This window comes from Stegostoma tigrinum, chromosome 10 (assembly GCF_030684315.1).
Source record: "Stegostoma tigrinum isolate sSteTig4 chromosome 10, sSteTig4.hap1, whole genome shotgun sequence".
NCBI lineage: Eukaryota > Metazoa > Chordata > Chondrichthyes > Orectolobiformes > Stegostomatidae > Stegostoma > Stegostoma tigrinum.
Window position 1 is genome coordinate 57,710,964 of NC_081363.1, and position 15,953 is coordinate 57,726,916.

Here is a 15,953-nt window from a genome sequence, read left to right on the forward strand (position 1 = left end):
AAATATAAGGAACTGGGATGTGTCATTGGACAGTAATGACAACAACTTGGTGCTTTGTTATGGAGAAAGTTGTAAACGATCGGGAAACGGATCTTCAAGGTGAAACTAGATTTCGAATTTTGAATGTGAAGAGCTGAAGTTGACAGCGAGCATTCTTGACCTCTTTCGTCTTGCAGCAAATTACATATAATCTATGGCACTAATGCAATTCTTGAGCAACTTGAATGAGATGATACAGATCTCTTCCTTCTGAATAGTGAAACAACAGTGTCATTTTTGTGGTGTTTCCTGTAAAAATGTGTTTATTTGACCACTGAAATGGTGATCCTGTAGGGTGTCGCTCCTCGACCAGTAAAAAGTGACTCCACCTAATAGGCACTTTTTCTGGCTAACTCATTTGGGGTGATTAGAGGCCGACCTGCAGTGTACTGCTCAACCATAGATAGTGATGCCCAAAACTATTGTCTTTTCCAATACAGTTGCCCAGTGACCTTCATGCATCTGTTGCCTGTTCATAAATTCTTGATAAAGGACTGAAAGATTTATAGCTGTGTCCCTGTCACCAATTCTACATCACCACAGGAATGGCAAAATGATCCTGGTGAAAACCTGCACGTTACTTGGTTCACCATAATTTTAACAGGTTGACAGTCAAACTTCATTGATCATTTAAATAGTGATGGTTGAGACTACCTGCTGCAGTCCACATCCACCTTTGCAGCCAGTGACCAAGCTTCATTTGGTACCAACCCATGTCCTGAACTTAGTGTCATGGGTGGCCTTGTCAGGAGCAAGAAACTTCTAACAGCATAGTTCAAGGGAGAACTGAGGCAGGCAAGCCCCTTTGCCATGTTAACGTGGTGATCTACAAAGAGTATACTAAAATAAATTAAAGACAATAGAGGTGTACAGTCTAATTCAAAGAGATTTGCGTGTTAAGGAATTTTCTGTAATTGCATTTAATCTAGATAGATGAGGTGTGTAAACACACAGGCAATTATACTGAAACCTATTTGGGGGAAAGGGATCGGCACTGCTCACTGAAAATGAGTTATGGCACAAAGCATGAACATTGATAACTCTGTGAACTGCATTATAAACTGAGTGGAATGTTTAGACTTTTTTTGAGACTTAGTAGTATGCAAAGTCAGGAAGAAAATCACCAAATGTTAAACCATATGCAAAAGCTTAGGGAGAGGCAAATTGACAGATACCAAAACAAACAAGGAAGAACTGAGTGCTCAGCTAAACAGTAAAGTGTCATAAAGTTTAAATAAAACTCTAAATTTAATATAGGTGCAGTTGAGTAGGGCTCCTGAGCCAGGGCTTGTCCGCTCTTACTGCTTTTCCTTTTTTTTCCTCCTTTCTTTCGTTCTCCTTTACTTACCTCTTGTCCTGAGCTTTGACGGCTTCGACGGCAGTGAGGGATCCTAGCGCAGACTTGAGTGTGCTCCTATTGACTTTTGTTGTGCCAGCATGGAACCTGGCACTGGAATCAATGGCTGCCACGTCAGCAAAGACAACATCAGCAAGATAGTCTCAGTAATGAAAGATGGAGCCTAAGGATCACGGACTTCATTGTTGGTTGGGTCCAGTGCAGACGGCAGCGAGGCAGTGGTGGGGAGAGCTGACCCAACGCCAAAACATTTTGCCAGAAGAGTGGTGACTACGACTTTGGTAGGGTCCAGTGCAGAGAGCAAAGAGGGAATGCAGGAGGGTTGGCAGCGCAGGCATGGTTAATGATGAGCTGGCTCAGGACCAGTGGACTCTCTTTAAGCTATATCTTCCTTTTTTTTCCCCTTGTTTTTAAACTGTTAAACAGTGCCAGATTGTAGCTACAGTGGAAAAATTTGTTAGTTTATTTTACTGTTTTCCTCACTTTAAAATACACGTGACAATAAAATCATTTATTCATTCATTAAAATTACATTTGTAATCAATATCACCTGAAGATAAGACCATAAGACATAGGAGTGGAAGTAAGGCCATTCAGCCCATCAAGTCCGCTCCGCCATTTAAATCATGGCTGATGGGCATTTCAACACCACTTCCTTGCACTCCCCCCGTAGCCCTTGATTCCTTTTGAATTCGAGAATTTGTCGATCTCTGCCTTGAAGGCATCCAACGTCCCGGCCTCCACTGCACTCTGCGGCAATGAATTCCACAAACCCACCACTCTCTGGCTGAAGAAATGTCATCTCATTTCAGTTTTAAATTTACCCCCTCTAATTTTAAGGCTGTGCCCACGGGTCCTAGTCTCCCCGCCTAATGGAAACAACTTCCTAGCGTCCACCCCTTCTAAACCATACATCAGGTGGAAGACTTTGTGCCTATAATGTTGGATCTAATAGATAATCAGCTTGGGTGGAGCTGAGAAGAAGCAAGGGAAGAAGATCTTAAAGATCTACAGAACAGAAAAAGATCCATCATGCCCAGTTCAGTCAAAAAGCACTACCAGTTGTAGTAACGACTGAGAGTACTTTACAGACCTGTGACAGTAGCAATATTATAAAGTGGAATATAAATCAAGAAGTTACGGAGCTTATGAAAAGATCCTGCAATATTTCAGAGTTTGCCATTTAGTCAAAGTGAGAGAAAATGCGTTGGATTGCAGTTGAGATGGTGAACAAATTGGAAATCTGGGACAAATTGGGAATTTGTGGCATGGGGTCAAAAGAGATGCTTTCATTCAGGTTTACTGTAGGACAGAATGAAGCGAGCGGAAAGCAGTGAATGAACTAGGTCAGGTTATGTGTGTAGGTGGTATCTTTAAATAGCTGTGAATTGGAAGCATCCAGAGTAGGGTCGGATGAGTACTTTGAGTTCTGGTTTATGTATTAATTAAATTGCTGCAGTCCGTTGGCCAAAACAAAATAAGGTAGGGAAATTGTTCTGTAGTGTGTGTATTCAAATGAGCAAAGGCCCCTGGAGTAATTAGTATGCTTTAAATGGAATAACCAGCAAACTTAAACTAAAGGGAAGTCATGACAGCAGAGCTCACACTAACAATGTGCTCCTCCTGTGCAATATGAGAAGTCATGGGCCCTTCCAGTGTCCCTGGGTGGCCATGTATGCAGGACATGTGTCCTGCTACAGCCACTGGCTGACTGCATTTCAGATTTAGAGCTATGAGTGGATTACTGCAGGGCTTCCACAATGCTAAGATTATTGTGGACGACTCAATCAGTGAGGTAGTTGCACTGCAAGTAATGATTGAACAGTCAAATAGGGTTTGGGAGACCACAAGGCAGAATAGAAGGAGGCAGGTAGTGTAGTTGACTCCTGAACAGTCCCCATCTAACAAATGTATAGTTTTAGATCCTGTTAGAGAAGACAATTTCTCAGGAACAGCAGCAGAAACCAAGTCCGTGGCACCGTGGCTGGTTCTGCTGCACAAGAGGGGAAGAAGAGTGGTTTGACTGGGGCTGTATTCATTAGTTTAGAAGAATTAAAACATTTAAACTTCTAACAGGGCTGGACAGACGAGATGCAGGGAGGATATTCCCCTGGTTCAGCAGTCTAGAACCATGAGTCACAGAATTAGGATATGGGTAGTGCATTTAGAACTGATATCAGGAAATATTTCTTGACTCAGAGGGTAGTTAACCAGTGGAATTCATTACCAATGAAAGCTTTGGAGGCCAGGTCATTGAGTATGTCCAAGAAAGAGATTGACAAATTTTTAGATAATCAAGACATCACGGGTTATGGAGAGAAAGCAGGAATGTGCCTTTGAGACATATGCTCAGCCATGATCTTATTGAATGATGGAACAGGTTTGAAGGGTTTGCTTCTAGTTTTTGTTTACACCTGTGAGTTATTTTTATGTTTGTGAGATTTGACAAATCAATTTGTTGAAGTTAGAATTGCGGATGATTTCAAAGAGGTGCAGTGTATTTTGATTTCCAAAATCTATAAGGCACCACATACGAGAACATTGGGTAAGGTAAGAGTTCATGTTGATAGAAGTGATGAGTTAGCGTGACTGAAGGGTTGGCAGAGTATCAACATACAATTGGGATAAATAGGGCATTTTCAATTTGGCAAATTGTAGTTAATGAAGTGCCACAGGAATTAATATTGAGTCCTCCACTATTAACTATCTACATTAATGACAGATTAAGGGACCAATTGCATTCTGACCAAATTTGCTGTTGATGCAAAGATAGGTTGGAAAATAAGTTGTGAGGAAGATACGAAGAATCTATAAAAAGGTATAAGTGGATTCAATGAGGTGCAACAATTTGGCAGATAGAGTACAAAGAAAAACTAGGAGGTTGTCTACTTTGAGAAGAAGAATTGAAAATTAGAATATTATTTCAAGGACAGAGTGTACAGAATACTGTGGAACAAAGGTATCTGAGTGTTGTTGCGAGGGCTTTGGAGCATATAAGTACGCAAATTTTGCTACAAATGTACTGGACCCAACTTAGACAACTGTGTGATAACAAGGCATAGAGCTGGATAAACATACCAGGCCAAGCATCATCAGAGGAGCAGGAAGGCTAAAGTTTCGGGCCTGGACCCTTCTTCTGAAAAAGGATCTAGGCCCGAAATGTCAGCCTTCCTGCTCCTCTGATGCTGCTTGGCCTGCTGTGTTCATCCAGCTTTATACCTTGTGATCTCAAGATTCTCCAGCATCTGCAGTTACTACTGTCTCTTAGATTACTATGCATATTTTTGGTCCACTTACTTAAGGAGGGATATACTTGCATTGGAAGCAGTTCAGAATTGGTTCAATCAGCTGATTGCTGAGATGCAAGGACTGTCTTATAAGGCAAAATTAAGCAGGTTGGGCCTGTACTCATTAGAGTTTGGAAGGTTAGGGGATGATAACCTAATCTCATTAAAACTAATGACTTTGTGAAATTCTTGATGCAGTAAATTTTGAGAAGCTGTTTGTTACCTTTGAGGAACTTAAAACTAGGGACATTGTTTCAAAGTAAGGGATCTTCCATTCAGGACAGATTTGAGGAAGAATTTTTTTTGACAATTGTTTGGCTCTGAAGTTCTCTTCCCAATCCAGAACAGTGAAGGCTTGGACATTGTATACATTCAAGGCTGAGCTAAACAGATTTTGATTAACAAAGTCATGAAGACCTATTGGAATAATTTGAAATCAAGAAGGAAGTAGCACTGTCAAAAAGACAATGTGAGAATAAAATAAAAACCAAATGTTTTCTAACAGCGTGCAAACAGTGACCAGGCAGTAAAAGGTATAGAGGAATCTATTTGGGTCAAAGAGAGTGACGTATGATTGGAATAGGAGGGCAAGGCTAGAATATTTCATGAACACTTTGTGTTGGTATTCATTAAGAAAGAGGTATTTGACAAAATATTGGTAGATACAGACAGTGGAAGTAATGGATGGGGTGAAAGTAGATAGGCAGGATTATTTGAAATGCTGGCTGGTCCATGACTCACGTCCCAGATTGCAAAAGAAACTGGAGAGTGAGAACACAGAAGGTCTTGCCATAATCTTCCCAACTTCCCTGGAAATGGTGATGGCAGTATAGGATTAGATAATAGCAGAGGACTGGATAATGGCAGATATCACACCTTTATTCAAGAAAGGGTGTTGTGCAAATTGAATTCTAATTTATTGACGCAGATCACAGTAAAAAAAAGTGATCTTCCTCACATTTCCTGCACATTTTTTAAAATCGGAATACTTGCATAACTGCCTTGCATCATCGGATTTTCCTTATCTAACTTATCTAAACATGCTTAACAATGTATACCTCCATCAAATCTTCTTATATAACCCATGTTTCTCTAATCTACTCTTGTTGCTGTAATTCCCAGTCCTGGAGGCATTCTGGTAGATTTCCTTTGCATGCTGTTAAGGATGCTGACATAATTGGACACAGTGCTCTGGTTTTATTATTTTGTTTTGACACAATTAGAGGCCCAACATAGCTTCCCTGTTTTTGCATTAATGCATTTAGTTATGAAGTCCAACAATGTGCTTAGCTAACCACACTGTCAATATATGCTGCACCCTCAACTGTCAAACTGTGATCCCAGACCATGATAATTTGGTTGACTCAAAACTGTACTCTGGGTAGTTAGAGATGGGCAATAAATGCTAGCCTAGCCAGTGATACCCACACCCTGTGAATGAATAAATAAAAAGTTCCCTTTGAAAAGGGAATTGCAATGTACTCTTAACAGGAAAAAAGCATTTAGAGCTATGTGACAAGAGCAATGATGGGTTACAGCTTACGTATATGATTCTGTTAACTTACTTTTCCAGCAAAGTGTTTTGATATTTATGTAGCAGGGAGTTGCACTGGGCTCCAACTTCCTACCTTCAACATGGGACCAAACAACATGCCTTCTGCAGAACACTCTTATCTCCCTACCAATAATTTTTGATGATGGCAGAGAACGCTGGGCTGGAGATTTGGTTGGCCTTGTGGGCACCTTTGGGGTAAGAAGCAGGCTATAGCCTTGGAACTTGAAGGCTTGACATGAGCTGAAGAAGAGGCAAAGCCAGTAACCACAAGGAGGAGAGTGTGAGAGAGGAGGAACAGGCAGAAGTAGGAATCCAGGAATCGTGAACTACAACATGGTAGGATGGTAGTGAACTACAACATGGTACATCATGAAGCCTCTGACAGCTTGTAGAGCCAGTGAGGGATATCAGAGCAGCTATACAGCTGTTAGGGACCACAGAAGACTATCTGAACAGCATCTCTGAATCCAAGAAGCTTGGAGTAAGGTTGACATTAACTGGGTGGCAGGATAATTTGTCTGAAACAATTGAAGGGATTTAGCAGGAGCTCCACTATCTGTCATTTCTGCTGGATTCAAGATATTCCTGCTCCTTATGATTAAAAACCAAGTGTTCTGCCTGGCTGAGTTGAGACCAGGAATTGAGCTCACAACAGTTTTCTAGTTTCCGGAGAGTTGGACCATGGCTGTTTTCTGTGACTCAAAAGTTTTTGACGTACGTAAATAAATTTTATTGAAGCCAATGAAATTTAAAAAAAATAAAATTTTGTACTTTCCTTGTAGTCTGTGAGCATAAATCCGGTAACATAGCTTTGCCCCTTTTATGTACATTGTTGTATAAAGCTGTATTAGCAAGTTGAACAATTTCATGCTTGCAGTTATTATATTAAAATATTTAGTCAGCTGGTGCTCTGCATTTCACTAATGACTATAATTTAAAACAGCTTCATTAATTATAAGTCCACACAGTGTGGAGCTGAAGGAGCATGGCAGGTCAGGCAGCATCAGAGGAGCAGGAAAGTCCCTTCAGCAGAACTGCGGAGGGGGAAGGGAGCTTGGAAATAAATTGTGGGAGGAGGGGTAGGGCTGGGGGAAATGTAGGTGGGATGGTTATAGGTGCACATTAATGGGAGAGAGATCAACCAAGGTCTTTCCAGAGGGAGGGGGACAACTTCAGGGTAGGCATCTTTGGAAGACTTCGCAGTAGGGTTTGAAGTGACTCAGAGATAGTAAGAACTGCGGATGTTGGAGTCAGAGTCAACACAGTGGACTCTTCATCAGAACTGGGGAGGGGGAAGGGAACTGGGAAATAAATAGAGGGAGGACTGGTGAAGACCTCAGTGGATCTCTCTCCCACTGTAACCCACTTAGATCCACCTATAACCATCCCACCTACCTCCCTCTATTTATTCCCAGCTCCCTTCTCCCTCCCCAGTTCTGATGAAGAGTCCCAACCCGAAATGTCGACTTTCCTGCTCCTTTGCTGCTGCCTGACACACTATGTTCCTCCAGCTCCACGCTGTGTTGACTTTGACTCCAACTTCATTGATTATAAAGTGTCCTGACATACTACAGTGCTGTGGAAGGTGCGATGAAAACAAAAGTTCTTAGCAACAAATATATCTTATAACTGAATTGAATGTGTTTGCTTTGCTAATTTAAAATTGGAGGTATCAAAATATGAGAAATATATGTTATATTTTCTTATATCTTGTTATGCCTTTCTTGGCATAGATAGTATTGCTAATATTTGTCAACTTGGAACTTGAGTTAATTGTTTTGAATCTTCATTGACCACACAATAGAATTCAAAGCAGTTAACCCAAATATGGCTAAGTGGAGTTTCCAAAATCTCTCCTGAAATCTAAAATCTATAAGATTAAAAAAACTTCCGTTTAATAAATGGATTACTTAAGTTCCATTAGAACCCTTAGATTCTGGAAATGTCTCAACAGATTGGAAAATGCTAATGTAACACCTTTACTTAAAAAGGGAAGGAGACAATAAGCAACTAACTGTAGGTCACTTAATGGCTGTTTGTGGGAAAATGTTAGTCCTATTCTGAAAAATGTAGTAGCAGACCATTTAGCAACATATAATACATAAGCAGAGTTAGCATGGTTTCATTTTGGGAAGTCATGCCTAACAAATTTGCTACAAATCTTTGTGATAACAGGCAGGATAGATGAAGCGGTGGCGGTGGATGTAACATATTTGCATTTTCATGAAGAGCTTGATAAGGTGCCACACATGAATTTACATAATAAATTAAGAGTCCATGGTGTTGGGGATGATACATGAGCATGGATAGAGGATTAGCTAACAAATTAATGACAGAGAATTGAGGTAATGCGGACATTTCAGGATGGCAAACAGTAACAAAGGGTGTGCCACATGGAGCAGCAGTATGGCCACGATTGTTTATATATTCATGACTTGGATGAGGAAGCTGAATGTACTATAGCCAAGTTTACATATTACACAAAAATAGGAGGGAATGTAAGTGATAAGGATGAAAAAGAGCCTGCAGAAGAATGTAGACAAATTAATCCAGTGGGGAAGAAACGTTGGCAGATTGAATATAATCTTGGAAAATGTGTGCTTATGCATTTCGACAAGAAGAATAGAGGAGCTGAATTTTATTTAAGTGGAGAAGGACTGTAAGAAGCTACAAAACTGAGAGTTTTGGGAGTCCTTACCCATGAATCACAAAAGGTTAGAATTGAAGTTCAGCAGGTAATCAGCAAGACAAATGGAATTTAGCCTACATTTCAATGGGAGTAGGCTATGAAAGTAGGGAGATTTGGCTTAAACTCAATGGAGCACTAGTCAGACCATGGCTGGTTTATTGTGAACAGTTTTGGGCCCCTTTATCTAAGCAAGGATATACTGGCATTGGATGCAGTCCAGAGAAGGTTCACACGGATTATTACAGGTTTGAAGAGACTTTCTTATGAGGAGAAGTTGAGTAGGTTCGGCCTGTACTCATTGGAATATAGATGAATGAGAGGCAACCTTCTTGAAACAGGGCTGATTCTTTGGAGACATGACAGGATAGATATGGAAAAGTTGTAGAAGAATCAAGGTCCAGAAAACATAATTTCCGAATAAGGGGTTGTATGTTTTAAGGTGGATACAAGGGAAAATGTCTTCTCACAAAGGGTAGTGAATCTAATGAATACTTTACTGTAGTGGGCTGTCAAGGCTAATTTATTAAGTATGGTCAAGGCTGAAACATACAGATTTTTAATCAGTATGGCAAACGTGTGTTATGGGGATAAGGCATGAAATGAGTTAAGGATAATCAGATTAGTCTTGATCTCTTTAAATGGTAAAGCAGACTGAATGGGCTGAATAGCCTCTTTTTTTCTTGTGTCTTATGGTCTTATGGCTTGTATTTTATTGTCAATATTGGAGTTGTGAACATTGTCACTCTTCTATGCTTTGAATAGATTTTTAAAAATCTTTACATGTTAACTATTGTGTGAAATTAAATGATTCAGGTCATTTTGTATTGCTTCTGATTTAAGCACCTTATTGTTCAATTGTATGTAAATGTGAAGTTGGTGCAAGAGTAAGTATCTGCAATGTGCAATGTAATTTGGTTATTCTTTAAAAACATATCTGTATTTTAAGTATAATTTCCCCACCCCCAAAGCAAACAAGTGACTCCACAGATCCTACAGCAGCATTTACAGATCTGGGAAGAGAAACTGGATCACGCTGAAGAGGATTGGCATGGGTACTCATGAGAAGTATTGTATTCTAATTCTCCATGCTGTTTGAGATCATTTGCAATTCCCATTCAAACCAGGCACTATTTCAATTAACAAAACAAAGCTTGAAGTTTGGTTTCACAATCAGCAAGTAATGCATTAAAATGTCATTTCACAATATGCTCATGATGCAGCCATTAGTTACTAGGGCAAAGAACTAGCATGAAACAAAGTTTCGAAAACTGTATTAGGACAATTGCTGAGCTTTAAACTATGCACATAAAGTCTGTTTTTGAAGTACATGTGCCATCTATTTTCTTCATTTTGTGTTAGTAAATACACTCACACAAATTTATTGACACTGTTCGCATACAGCAGTAAACTGCTGTACATTTGCAATTAGGTATTATGTTGGTAATGTCATTTCAACAATTCTCACTATTTTCATTCAATTTTTTCTTCCAACTGTTAGGCCTGACACCAGCTGACAGTATGTCTCTTATCTGTTCGTGTTAATCATATAAAATGATTAATGATCACCAACTTTGGACAATATTGGAAAACCTGAAAACTCTAGAGGGAAATAAAAATATTGAGGAAGGATATCACATTGATTGAGCATCTTTTACATGTTCAAAATGCTCCAAAGTGGTCTCAGTGAACTAATAATTTTTGAATTAGGATCTTTATTGATCTGTGAGCAAGTATGATGGCCAATTTGTACACTGCATGCTCCCACAGATTCAGGCCAACAGGTGACTGGGCTTCTGGTGGTTTAGACATTCATCTGATGTCTTTGAATCTAGTTTTATCATAAAATGTTTACCAAAGCTGCTCACTGGTGACTCTAGTTTGAATTATTTGAAGATTCATATCTCAAGCATCTGTAAAATCATGTGGATGTTGGGCTAGATTTTATCAGCCAGTATGAAGATTGGTATGCCCATTGTTGTGCCAGCACCATGACCTCTTGCCAGTTGTAGATAGTCTGATCATCTGCAGAGACCTCTTCCATCCTCTGCATTGGAAGACCCTAGACAAACCTGGCTAGGCTGGTAGATGGCCATCATAATGATGCTAGCTGCTTTCAGCAAGCTACCTTTCTACACGGTAACTAGCCTGTTCACCCAGATTACACAGCTGACTTTGAGTGCCCACAGCCTTCAATGTATCTTTTAACTTGCAAGTCCTCTGATTGACTAGCAGCTCCTGAGGTGTGGACAGTCAAGCCACCTATTCAGCTGCCACTGTCATGATGTGGCCCAAATCCCATTGACCACTGAATCTCATTTGCTGTCTGGCTACCTGGTGCCAGCATAAAATCTAGCTTCTTTATTGCTTGACTTTGTGTTTTTCATAGTTCTAATTGAAGAAATCTATCGTGCACAAAAGGAACGGGATGCAGCAGTTATGGCTCGACTTAGACTTGCCAATGAAGAAAGAGATGAAGCCCTTATCCGAGCTAAATGGCTAGAACAGGCCTTTGAAGGGTATGTACACTGGATTTAAAAAAAAATTTTAATACATTATTCTGAATCAAAGAAGATATTTAAATACGCCCCATGAAGTGCTTCTCAATTAATTGTCACTCTGTGCTTTAAGGAAGACATGATCAAGCAGCAGGGGAATGCCATTCAACCCCTTGGGCCTGCTCTGCTATTTTAAAAGTTAATGACTGATCAGACTGTAATCTCAAATTCACATTACTGTCTGTGTGGTGATTGTAATGAGGTCAGCCAGGTGAACCTCATAGAATGTGAGTTCCTTGATTGGGGCTGTGAACCTGGTCCAATCAGACAGACATGGCTGACAGATATAAACAGGCTACAGAGTTGATAACCCCGCTTACACCCTTTGGAATATAGGTTTGTGCCGGAGCTTACGTCTTTCTTTGGATTGGTGAATTATTATGGAAAATTCATACGTAATCTGGCCTCCATCCTGGAATCCTTACATCTGCTATTGAAAAGGGTCAGCCTTGGAAATGGTCACAATGCCAAAATGTAGCCTTTAAGAAAGTGAAGAAACAACTATTATTGTCTAAGGTGTTGGCACACTACGATCTCAAGTGAGATGTGATGTTGACATGCAATGTCTCCCTGTACAATATCAGGGTAGTATTCGCCCACCGGTGGCCAACTGGAGGGGGTTTCCTGAAAGCATATACTCCCCAAACCTTGATCAGATTAGATTAGATTCCCTACAGTGTGCAAACCCTAGACTGCGCATCTTTGGACTGTGGGAGGAAACCCACACAGACACGGGGAGAATGTGCAAACTCCACATAGACAGTTGCCCGAGGCTGGAATTGATCCTGGGTCCCTGGTGCTGTGAGGCTGCAGTGCTAACCACTGAGCCACCATGCCGTCCTGTTGGTGGTTTGTTTGGTGGATGCCAAACAAAAATATGCACAGATAGAAAACGAAAGTTTGTGGTCACCTTTGGTGTGTTAAAGTTCCACAATACCAAGCTGCTCCGGTATAGTTACAACACTGGTATCTATGTGGAAAATTGCCCAAGTATGTCCTGTACACAAAAAGCAGGACAAATCCAACCCAGCCAGTTACTGCCTCATCAGTCTCCTCTTGATCATCAGTAAAGTGATGGAAGGTGTTATCAACAGTGTTATCAAGCAGCAACTGTTCAGCAATAAGCTGCTCAGCAATGCCCAGTTTGGGTTCCACAGGGCCACTCAGCTCCTTACCTCATTACAGCCTTGGTTTAAGCAGGGACAAAAGAGCTGAATTCCAGAGATGAGGTGAGAGTGAGAGCCCTTGATATCAAGGCTGCATTCGACTGAGTGTTGCATCAAGGACCCCTATTAAATCTGGAATCAATGAGTATCGGGGGCAAACGCTTCAGTGGTTGGAATCATACCTGACGTACAGGAAGATGGTCGTGGTTGTGGGAGGTAAGCCGTCTCAGCTCTGTAGGAGTTCCGCAGGGCTAACCATCTTCAGCTGATTCATCAACGACCTCCCTGCCATCATAAGGTCAGAAGTGGGGATTTTGCAGGTGATTGCAAAATGTTCAGCACCATTCGCGACTCCTCAGAGACTGAAGCAGTCCATGTTCATTTGCAACAAGATCTGGATAATAGCCAGGGTTGGGCTGACAAGTGGCAAGTGCCATTCACGCGACACAAATGCCAGACTATGACCATCACCAATAAGAAACAATCTGACCACCGTTCTGTGGCATTCAATGATGTTACCCTCACTGAATCCCCACTATCAACATCCTGGGGGTCACCATTAACCAGAAACTCAAATGGACTCACCACATTAACACAGTATGTACAAGAGCAAGCCAGAGCCTGGGAATACTGCGGTAAGTAACTTATCTCTTGACTCCCAAAGCCTGCCCACCATCTACAAGGCACAAGTCAGGGGTGTGATGGAATACTCCCCATTGCCTGAATGAGTGCAGCCCCAACAACACTGAAGAAACTTGACACCATCCAGGACAATGCAGCCCGCTTGATTGGCACCACATCCACAAGCATTCACTCCCTCCACCACCAACGTTCATAAGCAGCATTGTGTACTATCTACAAGATGCACTGCAGCGATTCACCAAAGATCCTCAGACGGCACCTTCCAAACCCGCGACCACTTCCATCTAGAAGGACAAGGGCGGCAGATATATGGGAACACCACCACCTTCAAGTTCCTCTCCAAGTCACTCACCATCTTAACTTGAAAGTATGTTGCTGGGTCAAAATCCTGGAATTCCCTCCCTAATAGCATTGTGGGTCAACCCACAACAGGAGGAATGCAGCAGCTCAATAACACAGCTCACCACCACCTTCTCAAGGGCATCTAGGGATGGGCAAGAAATGCTGGCCAGCCAGCGACGCCCACATCCCACAAAATGAATAGAAAAAAAAACCTTTATGTTTGTAAGTTGGTAATTGTAACAGACCACAAACACTTGCTAGGGCTATTCAAAGAGGACAAGGCCATGTCGCCCATAGCTTCAGTTTGGAGTCAGCGGTGGCCTCTTATTTTGAGTGTGTACAGTCACAAGTTGGAACACCAACTGGAGGCCAAGTGCCATATGCAGATGCCTTGAGACACATTCCGCTGGCAAATGTAGCACTGGTGTCACCGCCACCAGAAGAGTCCATCCTGATTTTAAACTTTCTGAACACCCTTCTGGTCACCACTGACAATATCAGACTGGGGACACAAAGATCCTGTCTTGGCAAAATTAAACAGCTGGTGGCATTGATGGAAACAAAAGGACCATCACAAGCAGAATTGAAACCTTTCCGGACCCGGTGGGAATAGCTGGGTAAAACCCTAGACTCAGTTACACGTCAACTATGCCGGTCATTCCATGGGCTGCATGTTCTTAGTCATTGTAGATGCCCATTCAAAATGGTTGGAGATGCATAAAGTTCATTAGTCAAACACGGGGATGATGATTAAAATGTTGCACGCAACTTTTGCAGTACACTATTCTCACAGGTGGTTGGCCATCATTTTCCAGCAAGAAATTTGATTATTTCCTCAAGGCAAGAGGCATTTGGCATGTAATGATAGCTCCAAACCATCCAATGTCAAATGGTTTGACAGAATGAGTGGTCCAAACTTTGAAGGCAGGCTTAAAGAAACAATGTACAGCTTCACTCAATACCAAACTGTCCCATTTCCTGTTTGATTATAGGACTGCTCCTTACAGGACTATGAGACAGCTCTAGCAAGTTGCTAATGGGGTGAAGATTCCACACCAAATTAAAGCAGATCTTCCCAGATCTAGAAGTGGATGCAACATTAGGAGCATCAGTGCTAGCCACAAGACTTCTCTCAGCTAGAAAAGCAGTTTATGACAGGAGACAAATTTTTATGTGGAATCCACAGGAATGAGCCTGCATGGGTAAGAGGCATGGTAGCTGCAAGGTCAGGTCCTGTGATGTATGTGGTTGTGTGGGAGATGCTGTCCTGGACGAGCATGTGGGTCATATGACAGCTGCAACTTCACATACAGGGCAGAAGCAAAACATATCTGACCCCTCAGAACATCGGCAAGGCTGTCAGAACCCATGGATTCTCCTCCTTGGCCTAGAATCGAAGAAACCTCTTGTGAATGAGATGGACATGACAAATGTTGCAATCTTGATACCATTACCACATGACGAACAAAGATAACTTTCTGCCGAGATGCTCCAGGAACAAGGGACTGGCTATGGTCTGGTACGTGCCACCAGTATTAGAGGCAGAGTTAGAGGAACCAGACCTGGTGCCCCTGGAAATGCTACAGGAAAATGAACAAGTCTACATCCCTGGACTTAGAAGTCAAGGGATGGAATGATTGTAATGAAATCTGCCAGGTGGATTTCATCGAATACGACTTCTCTGATTGGGGCTGTTAGCCTGGTCCAATCAGAGAGTCCTGGCTGACAGATATAAACAGGCTTATCAGGAGTCCTGTTCATTCTAGGACTTGTTCTGAGCTAGCTGGGTCTGTGTCTTGTTCTTTGCACACGTAAATAAAGATTGACTTGGTGATGAGATACTGGCCTTTGCGGAGTTATTTTAGTTGTCTGTGATGACATGTCACCTTGTTTACCAAGGATCTGCAAAAAAAATTGAAAATTCTGCTGCTATCATCATTTCAAGAAGTGTGTTAAAGACTCTTGACCTTCTGAGGGGACACAATATGCCTCTTTTTTGTTTTGCATGAGTGACATATTTTTAAACATTGACTCCTAGTTCGAGGCCCTCTCATAAGAAGAAACTTTCTTTCCACATCTACTCTGTCAAGACCCCTCAGAATCTTGAATGTTTCAATCAAGTTGTCTCTTACTCTTCTAAATACCAGCAATTATAAGCCTAACTTGACCAACCCTTCCTAACAGCCGATCCATTCCAGATAGTCTTGGAATTACTTGCAAAGCATTTATATTCTGAAATAAGGAGACCAGTATTATACACGGTTCTCCAGATGTGGTTTCTCCAGTATGACCGAATCATAACCTCTCTACTTCCATGAACA

General features: G+C 41.5%; 1 protein-coding gene across 4 annotated transcripts in view; it reads left to right on the forward strand.

The window, feature by feature from the left end:
- Positions 1-15,953, forward strand: part of mipol1 (mirror-image polydactyly 1) — a 322,904-nt gene that overhangs the window by 138,497 nt on the left and 168,454 nt on the right. For all 4 annotated transcript variants that reach the window (XM_048538585.2, XM_059649194.1, XM_048538584.2 and 1 more), the window contains one exon: positions 11,314-11,443. In XM_048538585.2, coding sequence (XP_048394542.2) covers positions 11,314-11,443 — 130 coding nt within the window. The remainder of the gene's footprint in view (positions 1-11,313; positions 11,444-15,953) is intronic.